The sequence below is a fragment of the Acromyrmex echinatior genome, chromosome 15, assembly GCF_024713525.1.
Source record: "Acromyrmex echinatior isolate Ae372 chromosome 15, ASM2471352v2, whole genome shotgun sequence".
Taxonomy (NCBI): Eukaryota; Metazoa; Arthropoda; class Insecta; order Hymenoptera; family Formicidae; genus Acromyrmex; species Acromyrmex echinatior.
This window is the reverse complement of record NC_141866.1, coordinates 4,967,663-4,985,762: the sequence shown is the minus strand read 5'-3', so window position 1 is coordinate 4,985,762 and position 18,100 is coordinate 4,967,663. Positions and strand designations below refer to the sequence as shown.

Genomic DNA, 18,100 nt, shown 5'->3' with positions numbered 1-18,100 from the left:
GGAAATGTAAAAAAGTTTGGAATTTCGAAATTTGCTCTCAATTTTTTTTTTCCCTAAAACTGCCTATTTCAAATATTATAAATTAATTTATTTTATGCTGTGGCTTGAATTTGCATCCAAAATTGTACTATACTATCAAACTTTCTTTGCATTGTTTTTAATAATATAGACTAGCTTTTTTTTCCTACAATCCTTGAGTCTAAATGTTAAAATTTACATATTTTATATTACTCATGGAAAATTTTCTATTTTCATCAGAAAAATCTGGAAAAGTCAGAGAATTTTAAAATTCATTTTCTGTGGCAACCCTGAATTCGTTTTGAATAGAAAAATAGAAAACACTTTCTATTTCTCTCTTGAATTTTTCTAGTTTCTGTACTGATTCCATTTCTCCACAACTTCACAATTTCTGGTCAATCGTACAAGAGCGAATCGAGCAAAATGCACACATTTCCATTTGTGTGACGCGAAGATAATTCTTTTGACATATTACGCGACATTTCTGACGATTGAATCATCGATGTATGACGGTCGCGCTGGTATCTCTTCTCTTTTTATTATTGTTTCTTACTTACCGAGAAGGGTCGCGGTTTTACGGTTTGCCAATCTCGCATTGCCGAGTGTAAAAAACCACGCCGTTACGTAAACGGCCGGCCGAGGATTTACGATGCCACGAAAAGAGCTTTGCTGATGCAAGACGATTCACGACGTCGTTAGTCTACGAAGGCACTGCTTCTTTGCAGCACTTAAGAGTAAACGCGGTCATTCCGTATCAAGTTTTACACTCTAAATACAGTATAATAAGGAAATAAGGTTATATTTTAGTATTAACGCTGAATATTTTCCTGATTATCAGTGATTGCCTTTTGTCACATATTCTATCTCGAATACGTTCAGAGTATTTGTTGATTTAAATTAGTTTGTACATTTGTGTTAAATTTTTAACACACAAATATAAAGTGGTTTTTTTACTTGCAACGCACTGTTAAATCTATAATGTAAAACCTATAATGTTTAACCTAATTTGAGTTGCCATTACTCTTACTTATACACACACATATATATCATTATTTTATACTAAAACAAATTTATTTGAATAAATTTAAACTATTTAATTCCATTGTTTTAGTTAAATTAGCGATATATTGAATAGAAGCAGTAACGACCTGTATAAATAACTAAAAATAATTCAAATTGGGTACAATTTGACATTATGAATTTAACAGTAGAGTTTTAAGATCGTAAATTTGTATTAGTTTGCCACTTTGCGATTGGTAGATTATGTGACAAATGATATACATCAATTATGAACGAGTGATTTTCTCGAATGAAATCGGTTTTATGCCCGCATCGCACAATATATGTATGCGTGACTAAACTGAAATCTCAGGAATCGGTTCTTGACATTCGCAAGTGATGCATTGTGCGACTCGCAATGCCAATCAATTATATGATAAAGCAAAAGATGTCAACTTTTTTTGTTATAAGAAAATTTATTAATAAAACGTATGTCTTTATTTTTTAATTTGCATATAATACATATATTCTTTGAGAGAACTAATCAAAAGAAATAATTCCATTTTCAGTCAAATCGGATCTTATTGATCTTAGTGCTTAATAATACTAAATGCAAATTTTGGCAAATATATTATTTCAATTTTTATAAACTGTGCGCCGCTCGCTGATAAGTCGGACTTGAAACGCAATCGCAAACTAAAGTTGAAATTAATATTGTTAGATTGATCTCACTCTAGTAGTGAAGCTAATAATTAATTGTTATGACGTAGGCAACTCTCGGAAAGTCGGGAATTTCAATTCTGGATAATATTTTTTGCAATAAATTATTTACAGGTTTTTAAGATGCCTATTAGCTTCACTATTAAAATTAACGATCAGTCAAATTTGAGATATTAAGAGATTTAGTTTGTATTTCAAATCCGATAAACCTTATCGGCGCACAGTTATTATTTATGAAACTAATATAATATATTTTTAAAAATTTGCATTTTAATTTAGTATTATTATGCACTAAGCGTTATACATTAAGCTGACTGAAAATAGAATTATTTTTATCAAGTCATTTATTCTCGTCGATTTAATTTTGATTTATATATTTTTTATATTATTTTATTACATTCGATAAAATTGTGTATCGTCTTGTTACTTTCATGAGATAAGAATAATTCGTTTTAACGCACATTGGGAATTTATACTTTGCTATTTTCACGAAACGTTATTAAGATCATCTTAGAAATTGGAGAAATTTAATAATTGCTAGTTAATTGCTCAAATGTCAATGAGTAGAAATCACGATGTATGAAAGATTGCAATGCCCGTTCGCGTTTAATATGAGCTGAATATCTTGACTTGAGCAAAGAGAGCAATGAGAGCAAACAGACGAACCTCAGCGCGGCATCTCTTTCTTCTGAGAGGAGAAAGGGGCGGTATTCGATTCGCGCGAACCCCATGGCGGCCGTGACCCCGATTTGGCAGGTGCACTTCCTCCGGAGATCGTTCCGGCGATAACTGTCGATCGTCGATCATTTTGCGGTCGTGTTGGCCGTTACGTGCGCCGCGTTATATCTGCGGCAAGACATTGGTAGAAAGTTGCAGTGAAAGCGATATAAAATTTGATACGGCAAGTCGCAGCTTCAAGCGTGCACTTTTCTCGCCGTGGATTAATTCCGCGGACGTGACCGGTCGCGGGAGAGGCGTTGATCGCGTTGATTTCCGTATTCGCAGCGCAGCAGCAGCGGCAGCGAACAGCTGCCAGGATCGAATTCGCATTTAGGAGCAAGAAGCTTCCGATCGAGAAGACCCAAAACGGCTGACCGATATCTCGCATCCCGCTTGAATTTCTTGCTGATCTTTATTTTCTTGCCTCGAGCGCGTTGCTCTTAAATCAAAGAATTTATCACAGTCCTCTAATTAAACAGACTTTCCCGGGGAATTTCTGTGAGAGGTGCTGTTCCGAGCCGTATACGCGCATCAGTCACTGCTGCCTGTATGTTTCTCGAGGTTAGCTCTCAAACGATCCGAAGACGATTTGATCGATGTTGTCCTTCCTCCTCGGTAGCGGCACGTTCTCACCCCTTCCCTACGGGACGTCCGGCGAGTCCTTCCTTAATGCGTCCTTGATGAGAGGCAACCTCGTGAGAGCCTGCCAGGCTACCCTTGCCTCGATTACCTGCCTTATCGATGCCAGCGATTATTTTGCTCGTCACGTTCGTCATCGTCTCTGCGGGTCACCCGGCTGGAAGCTTTTTACCTGCCAGCGCCGCAAAGGTGCGCGCTCCAACGAACCCGAGGACGATAATTTCTCGGAAGAACGTGCACTACCGTCTTCGGGCATTACCTTACCTCTTTCTTAGCTTTGCTTTAATCTTCTGGTGAAAGACGATATTTTGTAAGCCGTGACCGCTACAAGTAAATTTCTGACGAAATTAGAGATTAGAGAACACGCTTAAACTAATCTTGTAGAAATTGATCGAAACAACGATCGAAAATTGAAAATTGTAATCATATATTATTCTCTTTTGATACCTACGTATTAGTATTTACAGCGTAGTAAAATATTAATTAATACTTGCAATAAATTCTCCATGCGAAAAATAAAATTGTAGTTGAAAGCAATTACTTTTCGAAATAACATTCGTTCAAAAGTTCTCCAGGAAGGGCATAAAAAAGGAGCATTTTTCGTTTATCTATTCTGTACATCATAAATAATCTCATAAATCTGAAGTGCTTTTACAGTGCTATTGACTTTAACTCGTATGGTACCTTCTTGAATGTAAAAATACTTTTGAACATGGTACTTACAGCTTTTTTTAGGTCGACTCTTCAGTACAGCGCCCAGGTGAGCTCGGTTCAACACGCCGGTCGGCAAAAATCGCGAAACGACCGGCTCGTAACTCCGGACTTGCCGGCGCATCCGCTCTAACGGATGCTGGACGAGAGAACGAGCGGCGAGCAAAGGGAGTAGCGGCTCGCTGGAAAGAGAGCGCAGATCGTATATGCACGTCGAAAAGGCCTCATGCATTGCAGCCGCTGCGCTGCTCTAAAAGGCTAGCCGGCAAGCCGGTATAGAGTCTGTGAGTCTGTGAGTGTGAGATGCGATGGGGGCCCCACGACATTAGAGCCACATTAACGCGCGCACTCGTCGACCAGCTGGTACCCTATCGGGTCAGCTAATTACATGCCGATTCCGAGAGATCACTCGCACAATGCCCGTGTCGACATGCCGCTCTCCTCGTCGTCGTTACGCCGCGTCTTCGGTGTCGATACTTGCGATCACCAAGTAGCGATGAATCTCTGCGTTTTAGTCGTACTATAAATGTAATTTTTTTTTATCGAAATCTGTTGATCAATTTGTTTAACTATCGCAAAGATTCTTCGGATGTAACGTTATCAAATTTCCGAATTTTCCAGAAAACCTAGAATAATAAATTAAATTGAGAGAATTGCATTTACTGGAATGTTTTTTTTTTTCGAAGTAAGTAATTTTTATATCTACATACTGACAGTGTTTAAAATAATTATGATTAGGAACTTTAGTTTTATGGTTATTTATATTGCTTACATTGTTTAAATTGATAATAATAAGCGTATATGATTATTTGTTCAAACATAAAAAAATAAATTATAATTTTAAATAATAAAATATCAAGATATAAATGCAGGTACATAAAATAAACATTTTCTTAAATTCTCTTACTATTTATGTGATAATAATAACTAAACAATATGTTGGGAAAAAACTAAAAACTTTCAAGCAGGGTGACTTTTAATAATAACACAATTGATTACATTTGTATAACTAAAACAACTATAAATAACAAACAATTAAATTCTAATAATTGCAACTATTTTTTTCTCTCAGTGTAATCATTAATCGTACTTATCTTCGAAGTTGTCTCACTTTACGAGATCGATATTTGTATTTAGCACAGAATTATTCATCTTGTATTACGCACTCATTTGATTTGTTGTCATAGTATAAATAATTTTGTATAAAGACAATGATGTAATCATACCATAAATTAAAATTAAAATTGCTTACTTCAAATCATTACTTCAATCACTCACTCGCGAACAGTTACTTAGAGACGTGAGAAATTGTTATTTTAATAACATTAAATATCATTCTCAAACATTTCTCAAACTATTATGATATTAAATAATCACTCAAACATATTATTTGAATATAGGTATGCATTACGTGGCGTATTTTGACATTTATTCATTTCTTCAGAATAAATATTGATAGATTGAATTTGAAATTGTTTAATGGATTCCCGCAATTGAATATATTAAAGTCAATGAGGTACTGAATTGATCCCAGCAAGTCGAAGTTTTGCGGAAAGGTTTCATCGGTTACACGCTGCTACAACGAGCGCGAATCCGCGAATGCTTGGGCCGCTAATCGTTCCTAGCTACTCGCTACGTATCGTATCGACAGTACCAACGCGATTTACGGCCGGATTGTGTGCGGTCGATCGCTCGATTTGAAACGGGCGTCCTTTTGTCTTTATGGTGCGACTGATCGCGATCACGGGGTGCGCGGGTGGTATAGTTTATGCGATGGCGGAGGCAGTTTGTTGCGCCTGTGCGTATAGGATTAATTAGACGTTACGAAATTGCAGCGTGTAGCCTCGGGTGGTCGTGATGGATGCAATCCGCCGGCTCGTATTTATTTCTCACGTGTAGTTGTCGGTACGTGAAGTATTTTATTGCGTGGCTTGTTGCGATTTCGCCTCGATACGTACGGTACGTTGTAAGAAACTATTCTTCCAAATTTTCTTTTACGTTTTAGCTTCTCGCTTTTTGATTGATTCATTCTCGCGTATATTTTCCTGTAACAATTATGTTGTCATGTATTTAGTTTAACACAGGAATTATCAAAAATATTTATATATGCAAGAATTCTGTGATAAAGTATGATTCACTTAAATTTTGTTTTTTGGAATTGACGTGAAAAATTGTAAAGATGTTGTTTTCATGAAATTAAAGACTAAGAAATTCTATTTTAATATTTGTTTAAAGTAATTTAAAGAAAATTTCCATATTCGATTGTAATTTTTGTTTTACGATGAAAAGCTTCAACAACATTGTCATTAGCCGTATTTAATCAGTTGTAGACGCGCGATTCTAAACTCTCTGTCACACAATGGGGATTCACTCTGGGATTTGTCTATCCTGCTGAACCACGCTGATCTCGATGTAGCTGGCTGTAGCTTACAGCCTTTACCAGCGGGAGCTCTGTGTTGGTTACTTATTCTAGGAAGGTGTATTTATTCAAAACCGCACTGTTCCTACTGCGTTCGAGGAATCTGAATGTTGAAGTACTCTTCAGGAACAAAGAACATAGCTCGTTTTAATTAATTAAAATATATAAAGCTCAGCTTTTGCGATAACAAGAAATATATTCACCATTCGTGCCAGCAGGAAGAACGGACAATTTCATGCGACTACTGAATATCAGTGAATGATATCAGTGAATCTTATCAGTGAACTTTTAGGAGACAATGAAATGTGACTTTGAGTTCAGAGTGTTTATTTCTAGGAATGCTCTAGGTATTGTTTTCCTGTTCCATAATCACATAGTAATTGTATTTTAAAATTAATTAATTATTTTAATTGGATTAATTATTCCAAGTAAGCGATAATTGTCCTTTAATTTATTCTTCCGTTTCAATTTTTAAGTAGAAGCAAGAATTCAAAAAACTCTATATACAAATTTTAATTATTGGTTTTAGTAAATATATATTGCAATACACATTATATAAATAAATATATTTTTCTTTCGCTGTTTTATTCCGCTATATTCTATCTCGAGAATTTCTGAGTGTGATATGTGTTTTTCAACGTCGTAGTCCATTTGCGTTATTATCGAGCGATGTCACCGGCGGACGAGTGACAACCTCGAAAAATCTCTTCTGTCCATCGAGTACGACGATTCGTACTGGCAAATGTGCTACGTGTCTGTCTTCGACTTCACGCGAAAACTGTTGGCCGTTGTAGTCGGCGACGTTGCAAGCCGCTGATGACACTCTATGGCACTTGAGAGCAGACCGCTGTGTTGCAGTGCTTAGTTTTCTCGAAGAGGGTCGACCCTTGTCGCCACTGCTGATCGTCGTCGTCGACGACGACGACGATGATTACGACGTTCTCTCTTCGGCAATTACAGCTCAAGTGGCACCGTAAGAGACAGGTGGTAAGCTGCATCTTGGGTTGTTCGCGCCATCTTTGACTTCTTCCTTTTCCACCTTCTTTTTCGTTGTACCTCCCGTAAATTTATGACTGGATATATATTGCAGTATTTATCCCTTGAGAGATAACTACTCGGCTCGGCTGATGGCCTGTTTTAAGTCATCGTTCTTCTTAATTAATTATTTCTCTAGCTACTAGTGTTATATCGGAAGAATTTACTACTCCATGATTAATCTGACATCTGTTTGTGCATGTATAAATATTCCATCGAATAGCATTGTATAGTACTTTCTAATTTTTTTTAATTCTTCTAATAATATCAAGGCATTTAATGAAATTATTTGCCAGTGAGAGTAAATTTTTCGAGCGTATTTTCGAGCTTTAAATGAATAATTGTTCATACGATTTACGTGTTATTGTTGTTGAATGTAATGAAAATTTTCTTACCATAAGCATCTTTGAACTATATCTCTATAACGAAATTCACTATTGTGTCGACTACGTAAGCTGATAATCGTCCGGAAGTCAACAGTCGATAAATTTACGATCAACGAACTTTACAGTCCGGAGATTAGCACTGTGGTAAATCATGATATTATCAGTGACCGTTCTGTTGTACGATCAATAAAACGGAGTCATGGAAAATCTCAGTGTCTCACGGAAATTTCAACGACACTTTCAATGGCGATACGTTATCGAACGATAAAAGTACACGACTGGGGCTCGGTGAGATCGTGGACGCTAAGGAAACACGATGCGAGATCTTCGTCGTCAAGGGCTACGGATAATCGACTTAACGACGAGGCTTAACGACTTCGCGGTAACGGTTTCGCCGGACCTCTTCTCGTCGTCGCCGGGCATTACGATCCGCGGGAATTCTAAACTTGGGACCCGTCGTTCGCCTGGGCCTTGTCGTCGTCCGGTTGAGCGATCGAGACTCGGGCTCTATAATGCACGGGCGACATCGCCATACGTGTCATGGGGGAATCGATCCGATCCGGTTGTAAGCCGACCTAACCATAAGTTCACCTCGGATCGAGCGTCGTGCTCGTCGAGTCTGCCTCACTGCATGCGGGAAAGCCGAATAAAACGCGGAGTCTTGATCCGCTATGCTTAAAGGCTTGATACTCTCTGACACCTCGCTCTCTGACGAGGCACGATCACTTCAATTCCACCAATATCCGTGATCTTTTTTACGGAAAGTGATTATACGGATATGTATATAAAATATATATGGGATCAAGAATATCAAATAAAATAAATAAACAATTTTTATTTTGAAAATTCAATATAAAAAATATACCTGCAATAGGACTCCATTCTCTCTTTTTTTCGTCGTTCTGTTTAAACATCTCGTGAAAATGCGCAGGTGTTAGCCACTCGTTCAACACCTTCGATACGGCGGTGAACCGGCTGGCATGATATGCGAGAATTCTTCAGGAAGCCAGGAAACATAGCGATCGGTTCTTTGACGGAGTTGCTGACTCGTCCGGAATTAAACAGGACTCGCCATCGCGTTAACTGCTCGCGCGGAAGAGGGCATGATTCGTGCATTCCCGTTTCGTTGCTCTTACGAAATCGGTCGATTTAATTACAACGCTTATCAGGCTGTCGGACTTGCCGGACGCGCGTGGTTTTAATGGGCACCTGCGAGATATCCGGGTTCAATAGCGGGCGGCGGACGATATTTTTTCTCCTCGTATACGCGCAGCGCAAATAATTAAGGTTTTGCCAATCGTGATTATCGGCTGTCACGCGAAACGCCAAAAAGAATCGCGCGTGAAATTCTCGGGAAGAAAGCCGTTGGGTACGCCGCTTCGTCTCGCGATTATACCGATCATTATATCATTATATTTTTAATCCGCAATTTATTACGACACCACCCCATAGGCGATTCCTCCGCGTATCGGAGTGTATCGTGTATCATAGTCATTGCGTTATCTAATTACATGTATATATGTGAGATATTTCTAGAACGATGGGACATTAGTTGATGTGATCATCGATGAGCACTGTTTTCAAACGGGATCGAACCGGTTCGTAACGGTTTGCTTAATTTTGCGTTGCATGCCTGACAATGAACTCTGTGTTAAATTCTTAGAAAGCTATCGGTATAAGGACATCGCGGTTTATTTTGAGCTCCGATAAGATAATTGATGAGCAATTGTTGTCAACGCATTTTGTTTTCTCTGTTCTAAAGTTATAAGTTATAAGTTAGAGCGAAGTAAATTGATAATATATATTTAATATTATATATTTTACTTTTATTGTTTAATTATAATGCAAGCACTTCTGCTGATAGCATACCGATTGATAGAATAGTGTAAACGATTTAGTCATTGTATATAGAATTATTATTCTCCGTTATTATTCTAATTATTGAAAGTAAGGCAGTTATGCTATAATTAGTGATTCACGTAACTACGTGACTTGTAGCTCCGTAATAATGTAATTACATATAATTTTACATGATCGCGTGTAGCACCGTTGTAATGTGTTCACTAATATGGTTATTTATTTAATTCCTCATTTACTTGTCAGTGATACATTTTAATTAATCATCAATATATCGATATTACGATCTATGTTTCATACTTATCAGTTATCAAGTTATTTATCACTCTGCCTTCGCAATAGCATCTTTATCATCATGCTCATCTTTATCAAGTGCTGTACCAAGTGCTACTTTACTCGAAATATTTCGTTTTTCATATTACTCTTTAAATCAGTCTTTAAAGGCATTTATTATTTATTATTTTCGCTTTATTCTACCTTTTGATGCATTTCTCATTGTCTTTAATGAAATTTTTCTTTTTTTATTTTTAGGGATCGTGACAACCTGGCGTACAGCTCGGAGCGAGACTCCCCTTGGAGTTGTGGGGGTGGCAGCGGTGGTGGCCGCAGACCCCTCATCTCCATTATCGAACACCTACACACCTCCAAGAGCAGACTTCACAATGGTGAGTTGCATGTCCAGCATGTTTATCATTGCCCTTCTTGCCACGTATCATTTCTTACTCGCATTATTGCATTAAAGAGGGATTTAATGAAATATTTTTCGCCTTCTTTCGCGCATCTCGTGTTTGTCTGGGAGAGACAACGTAAAAACGTTTAACCAATGAAACGCGAAGGAATTGATTTTATTTGTCGAAGACAAGAAATTATTTTTTCAAAAAAATGCCGCGATCGCGTGTCAATGTGCATTCACACGTTCACTTACGTGCGTGAGTTGACTAATTGATCGGTAATTTTAACTGTCTACGAAAAATGTTGTAAAATTAATTATTTCACATTACTGTCTGAATATTCCTTATGTCCACCATAACGATCTTATACGAATGAAAAAACTTGCCGGCATATCCATCATTAAACTCAACGATAATATTTTCAAGTCTATAAAATAAACTTTATCGTCTGTAAAATAATATCGTCTCGAAAGTTGTACTACGTTTTAAGATAAATTTACATAAGCGTTAAAAATTAAGCAACATAAATAGCGCGGACGTTCATATAATATTTCTGACGGTATTAATTAATAATTTCTTATACAATCATTAGTTGTCACTAATGTTTTTCAGCGATATGAAGTTTAAATGCAATACATTTCACATCTGCGCTCATATATTCTTAAATACATTTTATATTTATATCCATATATTCTAAAATGTTAAAAACATATCCGTAAAGCAACTTGTATGAGGGAATCGTCACGGTATTGAAAAAAAAAAAAAAATCCAGTGCATTTAATCCGTGCAGGAAGGGAACGAATGATGGCGCGGATACAGACGCTATTAGGAGTAATGAGCACGCCTATGCCATAAACACGGCGATAATGATCGGCCGCGCGCTCTCGTAACGATAATAAATAATCAGGCGAAATATCAGCCAACAAAACTTACACGAACGTTCGTTCCTTTGATGGCGGCGCGTTGACATCCCGCCTTCTAACATTATTAATTATTAATTTTTACATATACAGACTTTTCTATGATAATCATGCAGAGAGTATGAGATTTATTTAAACATTTTTTTATTTTTGTTAATTTAATTAAAAATGTGTAATTACAAAAAAATTCGAGATAAGTCGAATAGATACCCTCATATTAACGGGATATTAATAATTAAAATTTTTGGAAAATATAGAAAAATAAGAATAATTAAATTTTACACAATAAATTTTTCAATATAAAAGTTCTTTAAAATCTCGCTATTATCGATTTATTTCGAAGAGTTGGTACCCGAGAAACTTTTGTACTCACACATATAAAGAATTACAAAATGCATGTATTTTATTATTATTAAATATATTCCTTCGTAACCGTTATTCCGTAAGAAAATTATTCTACTCGTTTATTTTTAATAAGAAATGGTTTTTAGTAATGTGTGGCAGAACATATTTTCTCGCGAATTTTAATATTATATTAAAGATGTGTTAAAAATAGTAATTGTAATTGGCATGCTACCAAAATTATTACTATTGTAAGTAGTCTGAAAGATTCATACTTACCTTTCTGTAATAAGACCGCTGGTGTTTAACGATTGCTTAATTTTTCTTTACGAATACATTGTAAATTTGACGTAGAAAGTTCATTCTCTACTATGAAGATTGTTCTTCTTTCTATCGGATGCTAACTATGACGTACCACAAGGCAGAGGGACCTTGATACATTATTGGAATAAGTTATCTTGAACGCAATCAAAGTGCTGTCATAAGTATATTAATGATTTTTTATTGCAATATTAATACGTTTTGTAATTGCAACCCAATAAAATTATATATGTGTAAAATTATATTAGGTGTTGGAATTAATTCGTAGCGTTTTTAATGAAAGAATGTTATTTATTTCACATGAGCATTAAAAAATACATTAATGAAAGTACTTCCCATCGCTTGTAAAACGCTACGAATTAATTCCAACACCTAATATATTTATATATATTTATATATAAAATTATATGTAAGGTTGTATAAAATTACAATATATATAATTTTATATAAAACATTTTTTCGAGAAGTTAATAATTAATAGTAAATGCCATTTAATTATTGTTGATGTTTCATTTCACGTTTATCAATATTTCATTAAATATTTTGTTTAGGAAAATTTATGTTTTCATATATATTTTCGACGTTTTCGTATAATACCGCATTAACAAAATTTGTTATGCTCCTATAATATCATTTTTATTGTATTTTGAACAGCACTTATGATTGTTTATTGTATTGTAAATAATTGTTATTATTGTTATATTGAATTGTATAAAGAATTTTTCAATAAAAAATAATATCAAAAAAATTAATACTTTATTGTATTTTGATAATATTATTACCAAAATACAGTAAAGTATTCAGATATACAAATAAAAAATAAATTAAAAATATATTTACCTTAAAAAACTGGCTAGTAAATTTATTAGTAGCCCGTATTTTTACGGGTAATATTTACAAAGGAAAAAGGACCGCCGATAAAATCTGCGGGGGTAGTGGAGGGTCTTATTTTTGCTAAATTAAACCTTAAATTAATGATGATTGGAAAATTTATTCGTATATCAATAGAATTATTATTATTATTGTATTATTAATGATAATTGTTTATAATAATATTTAATCAATTTTATTAATATGATAGACTCTTCGCGACGCGTGTTTCGCACATCATACAAAAGCGTATATGGTTATAATAAGTATCTTACGGTTATTGTCGGTGATATTAGTCAACAGCAGTCGACAATAAAAAGGAATCTTCTTGTTGTCGATTTCTGGCACATAAAATCAGAATATTAGCCAGGAGCAACGAAAAGTGAGTTCAATCTGGTCAGAAGAAAGAAGAGAATCTCTACGAGCCCAATGAGCAGAATATTTAAAATCGATGCATAAGACATCTTTAAGATATCTTTCAGAATTCTTTGTAAAATCTTAAACATGTCTTGAAGTTGTCTTATGCGTCGATTTTAGACATTCTGCTCATTGAGAGGTAGATTGGTGTGTGACACCAATCTAAGTTTGTAAAAGATAAACTGAATATTCGGGAGGGTAATTTGCTCGTAATTGCGAGTTCTTATATTTTTTGAGAGTTATTTAAAATACAAAAGAAATTAACAAACAACAGGGCTAATGAGAGTCAGCGCGGATAAGTAAGCGCAAGTTTGGTAGATTAAAAAATCTACAAAACTTGTGCTTAATTATCCGCGCTGACTCTCATTATAGTCTTGTTATTTGTCAATTTTTTTAAAGATTTTAAAGATTGAAAGCCTGTTTTAATTATTATTAATTTGAAATATATTTTAAGAAGGGCTACGAACCAAGAGAACACATAAATTATAAATAATAAGCTAAATATATTAATAAGTGTTAAACAAAATAAAATAAAATAAAAACAACTTAAAACAAACGATGTTTCAACTCCGATCAGGTCATTTTCATTGTTAAGCATGTAAAAACTTTCAATAAAATATTCGTATAAACATATATTTGAAATATCAATGGCTTAATGCTAATTTTTAGTATAAAAATTTAATTTTTCACAAAGTTTTATGCTGTAATAATATTGTCCTCGAATTTTATACCTTGTATATCTAAACATATAAACTATAAATTAATCATATTGAAAAATTTTACAACAGTCGCACAATTGTTTTTTTTTGCTGAACGCAGCCATTAGAACTAATAAATTAAATATATGTAATAAAAATAAAAATTTTATACTATTTTAAATAAAAATTCATTATGTATTATATTTTATAACATTATATTACATAACAAAATATATTATAATACATATGCATATACAAAAGCTATGATTAATTTAATATATAAAATTATTAATAATAAAGAAATCATGACTGTACAGTACAATTACACAGGCCCACAAAAAAATACTGTATGCTGGAATGAATCCAACTATTCTTACGTATTTTGCGTCACTGTGAATACGGATGTGATATCAAAATAGAATTATCTAGGGCAAATTTTCAATCTAGAGTGAAAAAATGACCCATTTTTTTCTCCATTTTGACGCATTTTTTTGCTCTATAGATTGAAAATTTGCTCTAGATAGTCCTATTTTGATGTCAGATTCGTATTCAGCGACTCAAAATATACATACATAAGAATAACTAGATCCCCAGCACAGGGTACTTTTTTTTGTGGGCCTGTGTACTTGTTTAAATCAATAACACATTAAATATCTCAATAAAACTGAAATACATAACATAAATAAACACTTGAAGAGTATTATGTTTTGTAACTATATATTATATATTATCTCTGTTTATGCTTAATAATTAAATAATGCAGTATAATTCAAGTTTCGTTTTTTATCATTTAAAGAAAACAAAGATTTATAACTCAGAAATAAATGTTTTCAGTAATAAAAATTACTTATTAGTTATTAATTTAATTTAGCATTAACTTCGCTAATAAAAAATAAATATAATAGTTTCTTCATCTATCATATCTATGTTCGTATTACTTTATAGTACGAATATAGATATAAAAGCTATGATATATAGAATAAGAAGATTGAATCATAAAATTATATAAATCCAGAGCTTATTTTTTCTGTTACTTATTTATATTATTTATATTGCATAAGTTATTTATCCTTCTTATTATTCAAGTTGAAATTATTAAGAATAAATAAATTATGTGTATAAACGATAGGAAATGATGAGTATAAAGATTTATAATTTTATATAATAGAATTTCAATAATCGTAAAGAGATTTGTAATAAGAAATAAACGTTAATTTTATTTGTTAATAATGATGTTTGATATCTCTCTGCTTCTTACAATTATATTTCGTTTTATAAATGTTTGAAAACAAGTCCAATAATTTGAATAAGTTTACATTCAATAGAAAAATTTAATATAATACTCGAGATTTTGAAGCACTAAATGAAAAGTACATGAGACTGATTTAAATCTGTAATCTTAGATACAAAATGTATCTGTAAAATAGGTATAAATCATGAGCAAATTTCATTTTTTATTAAATTCTTCAATTACTGTAACTGAGAGCTATCAAAAAGTTTTTGCAGTTCCAATTTCACTGCCATGACAGCTAGAAACTTTTGATTTTCTATCTGGATCCATTGCGATCGAAATAAATTCCTCAGAAATTCTCTTGTCTAATCCTGTGTAAGTCTGAGCCAGATCGACTTGATCTTCGTTTGTCATCTTTGGAGATTCATTTTTAACTTCAGTATGCCTTTTTGTTTCTTCCTGATCTGTGAACGGCTGACGTTTGTGTTTTGATCGGAACTAAAAATACATATCAATTATAAATAAGTAATTATGAGATGATTAAAGGTGATGCAGTTCGTTTTCCACTTACAATGCTTATAAGCATTACTTGTTTATATAATATTTGATAGATGATAAGAATAAACTAATGCTTACGGGTGTGATTATCTTTTTATTTAAATATTTTTATTATTTATCAAAATATAAAACAAAATAAATACATATACATAATTAAAAAACCACCAAATTTTATTTTTGTATTAAACTGTATTTAGCTAGAAATTTTTTATATCCTTTATTGAACTATATAATTTCAGTTATTAATTTATAATCTATGAGTTTATATATGCATGTTCAAAAGCTCACCATCTGAGATTGCGGCCGTCCCGGGTATGGAGGCATATGAGATAACATAGGCATAGCACCAAATGGCATCGGTGGAAGAGATCTAGCAGATACAAATCCTCCAGGTGTCGATGACATACCGTATGGTGGCTACAATAAACACAAACTATTTTTTATATTTAAATATAATCTCAATTTTTTCACAGATTCTCTTGTTTTGAGCAATCTATTTAAATATATCTAATTGTAAGCAATATATTACATTTCTATTTTTTGAGAAATTTGCAAAAAGATATATATTTACATCTTTTAAAAGTTATCTCCATTTTTTTTTTAAACCGCGATGAAGAATTGTATGCGGGATCAAGAAAAGAAGAAATGTAAAGAAAAGAAAATACAAGATATAAGAGACAAAAGATATAAGAGACAGGAATGTGTTGAAATACAAGTATATAAAATAAAAGAGAAGAGGTACTTGAAAGAAGAATATCTTATGAAACAATAGAAAGAAAAATTTAAAGGAGAACAACAAGGATAAGAAAAGAGAAGAGGAGGAGACAGAGAATAGAATAGAGAAATAGGGAAAGAAGGAAAGAAATAGATAAGTAAACGCAAGCAGAAATCGTGTTGTTATAGAGTGCCCCACCTTAACAAAACATAGTTACAGCTATTGAAATCGTGGGAAATGTAGCCGAAAGCATTTACCTGAATCATTGGATGTATTGGCACTGGCATCGGGTGTACTAAATAGACAGGTGGTTGTTGGCTCTTAGCCGGCATATGATTTTGTGTAACAACCCACTGATGAACCATATTGCTCGTCTTCAGATGACCGTCGATCACCATCTCGTCGGTAGTATTTGCTCGCAGGCAGCCACATAACTTCGGTGTCAAGGTCAGACAACTATAACCGGATACTAATAGCTCTGCCACGCTAGCCACTAATAGGCCAATGCTCGCTAACAAACCCGCTAAGCCGTTATCTACTTCCATCACATTGCTATCATCACCCTGAAATATACGTAGACATTTTTAATTCACAATAATATTTATGATTATAACTATAATAACAATTTAATAATAAATTGTTATTAAATATAAAAGTATGTTTAAAAAAAAACGAAATTTTAACTATCCACCGAACTTTTAAATTTCATTTTTTAAATACTGTATCTTAATATACTTTTAATTAATACTTTAATATGCAAAATAATGAGAATTGATTTATTATAAAAAAATTAATTAAGTTGTATTTTTCAAAAATGACATATTTAAACATAGAAATTAATCGAAAAATAATTAGAAAAAAATGTACCGAAAGGCTAAGAAATGACACGTCCGGTGCCCTCTGTGAATCCCTGACGACCGCCGTTAATGCTGTTATAGTGGCCATGTTCGAGAGAGCAAGTGCGATTAAACTGGACGCAAGATGAGCAGACGAAAAGGCAGAATTTGTTTTAGTAGACGAGGCCGCTAATGTTGCAACCACTCCTAGTGCACCAGCAACTAGAGCGGCTGCACCTGCCCAGAGTCCTGCACCAGATCCGCCCAAAGAAGCACCATGGACGAGCACCAGGATACCAAAGACGACTAAGACAATACCTAAGTGCAAACATGAATCAATTATCATTTTCTTTATTCTTGGGAAAGTAATAAAATATGATATATAATATATAACATAGGATAATAATATTATTATTATAAAATTTGTTAAAAAAATTCTGTTATACGTCCCGTAAAAAATCAATATCAATAATATTTACGTAATAATCAATGGCATTATCTCGGGAAATTCTCTTGCATTGACTTACCAAGCAGCAATTGTCCACAAGATGTGAACATGAGCAGATTTGAGTCGTCTTTGGCTTCGGAAGCCGCCCGTAGATCCTGCTGATTCTCCGAACGCCTTGATAACTGATGTTGTTGCTGCAGTTGTTGCTTTTCCGGGATAAGGACATCTTTTGAGTGTTTTGATTCCAGATAACTCTCTGGTTTCAGTTCCGAATTCACAGAATCCTTCGATTCCTTCGAATGACTCGAATTTTGACTTCTCACCGTGGAATCAAGCACGATCGTCGCTGTATCTTCCATGATTTTTTACCGAGCAAATCAATCATACATCACTGATTTTTATAATAATGTCATGTCCTTCTGAATTATTATTCTTGGTCAAAATAATTTTTATCAGTAATCACTGAGTGATGCTATCTACTCACAATATTATTTAAAACTCAAAATGAAGGCCCAAAACATAGTAATGTCTAAATTGCGATAACAATCGTTTTCTGATTGATTTGCAAA

The 18,100-nt window shown here is 33.8% G+C and overlaps 1 protein-coding gene and 1 long non-coding RNA gene across 2 annotated transcripts in view; one reads left to right on the top strand and one right to left on the bottom strand.

The window, feature by feature from the left end:
* LOC147907215 (uncharacterized) overlaps nucleotides 1–10,317 on the top strand; it is a 42,651-nt gene extending 32,334 nt beyond the window's left edge. The window contains exon 2 of the long non-coding RNA XR_015547551.1: nucleotides 10,036–10,317. This is a non-coding gene — a long non-coding RNA (uncharacterized LOC147907215). The remainder of the gene's footprint in view (nucleotides 1–10,035) is intronic.
* A 3,347-nt stretch (nucleotides 10,318–13,664) lies between these two features.
* Nucleotides 13,665–18,085, bottom strand: LOC105145017 (hypothetical protein). Its single transcript, XM_011054311.2, has 5 exons — nucleotides 17,611–18,085; nucleotides 17,115–17,401; nucleotides 16,505–16,810; nucleotides 15,821–15,949; nucleotides 13,665–15,472 (listed from the first exon to the last, which is right to left on the bottom strand). The coding sequence occupies exons 1-5, from the start codon at nucleotides 17,888–17,890 to the stop codon at nucleotides 15,233–15,235; spliced, it is 1,242 nt and encodes a 413-aa protein (XP_011052613.1). The 5' UTR covers nucleotides 17,891–18,085; the 3' UTR covers nucleotides 13,665–15,232.
* Nucleotides 18,086–18,100: the final 15 nt, after the last annotated feature.

Excerpts from the sequence above, each read along its gene's own strand:
- LOC105145017 (XM_011054311.2), bottom strand. The coding sequence starts at position 17,890 with ATGGAAGATACAGCGACGATCGTGCTTGATTCCACGGTGAGAAGTCAA. Across the intron at positions 16,811-17,114 it reads TGTCATTTCTTAGCCTTTCG|GGTGATGATAGCAATGTGAT; the intron begins GTACATTTTTTT and ends CGTATATTTCAG. Across the intron at positions 15,473-15,820 it reads GACGGCCGCAATCTCAGATG|TTCCGATCAAAACACAAACG; the intron begins GTGAGCTTTTGA and ends ATGTATTTTTAG.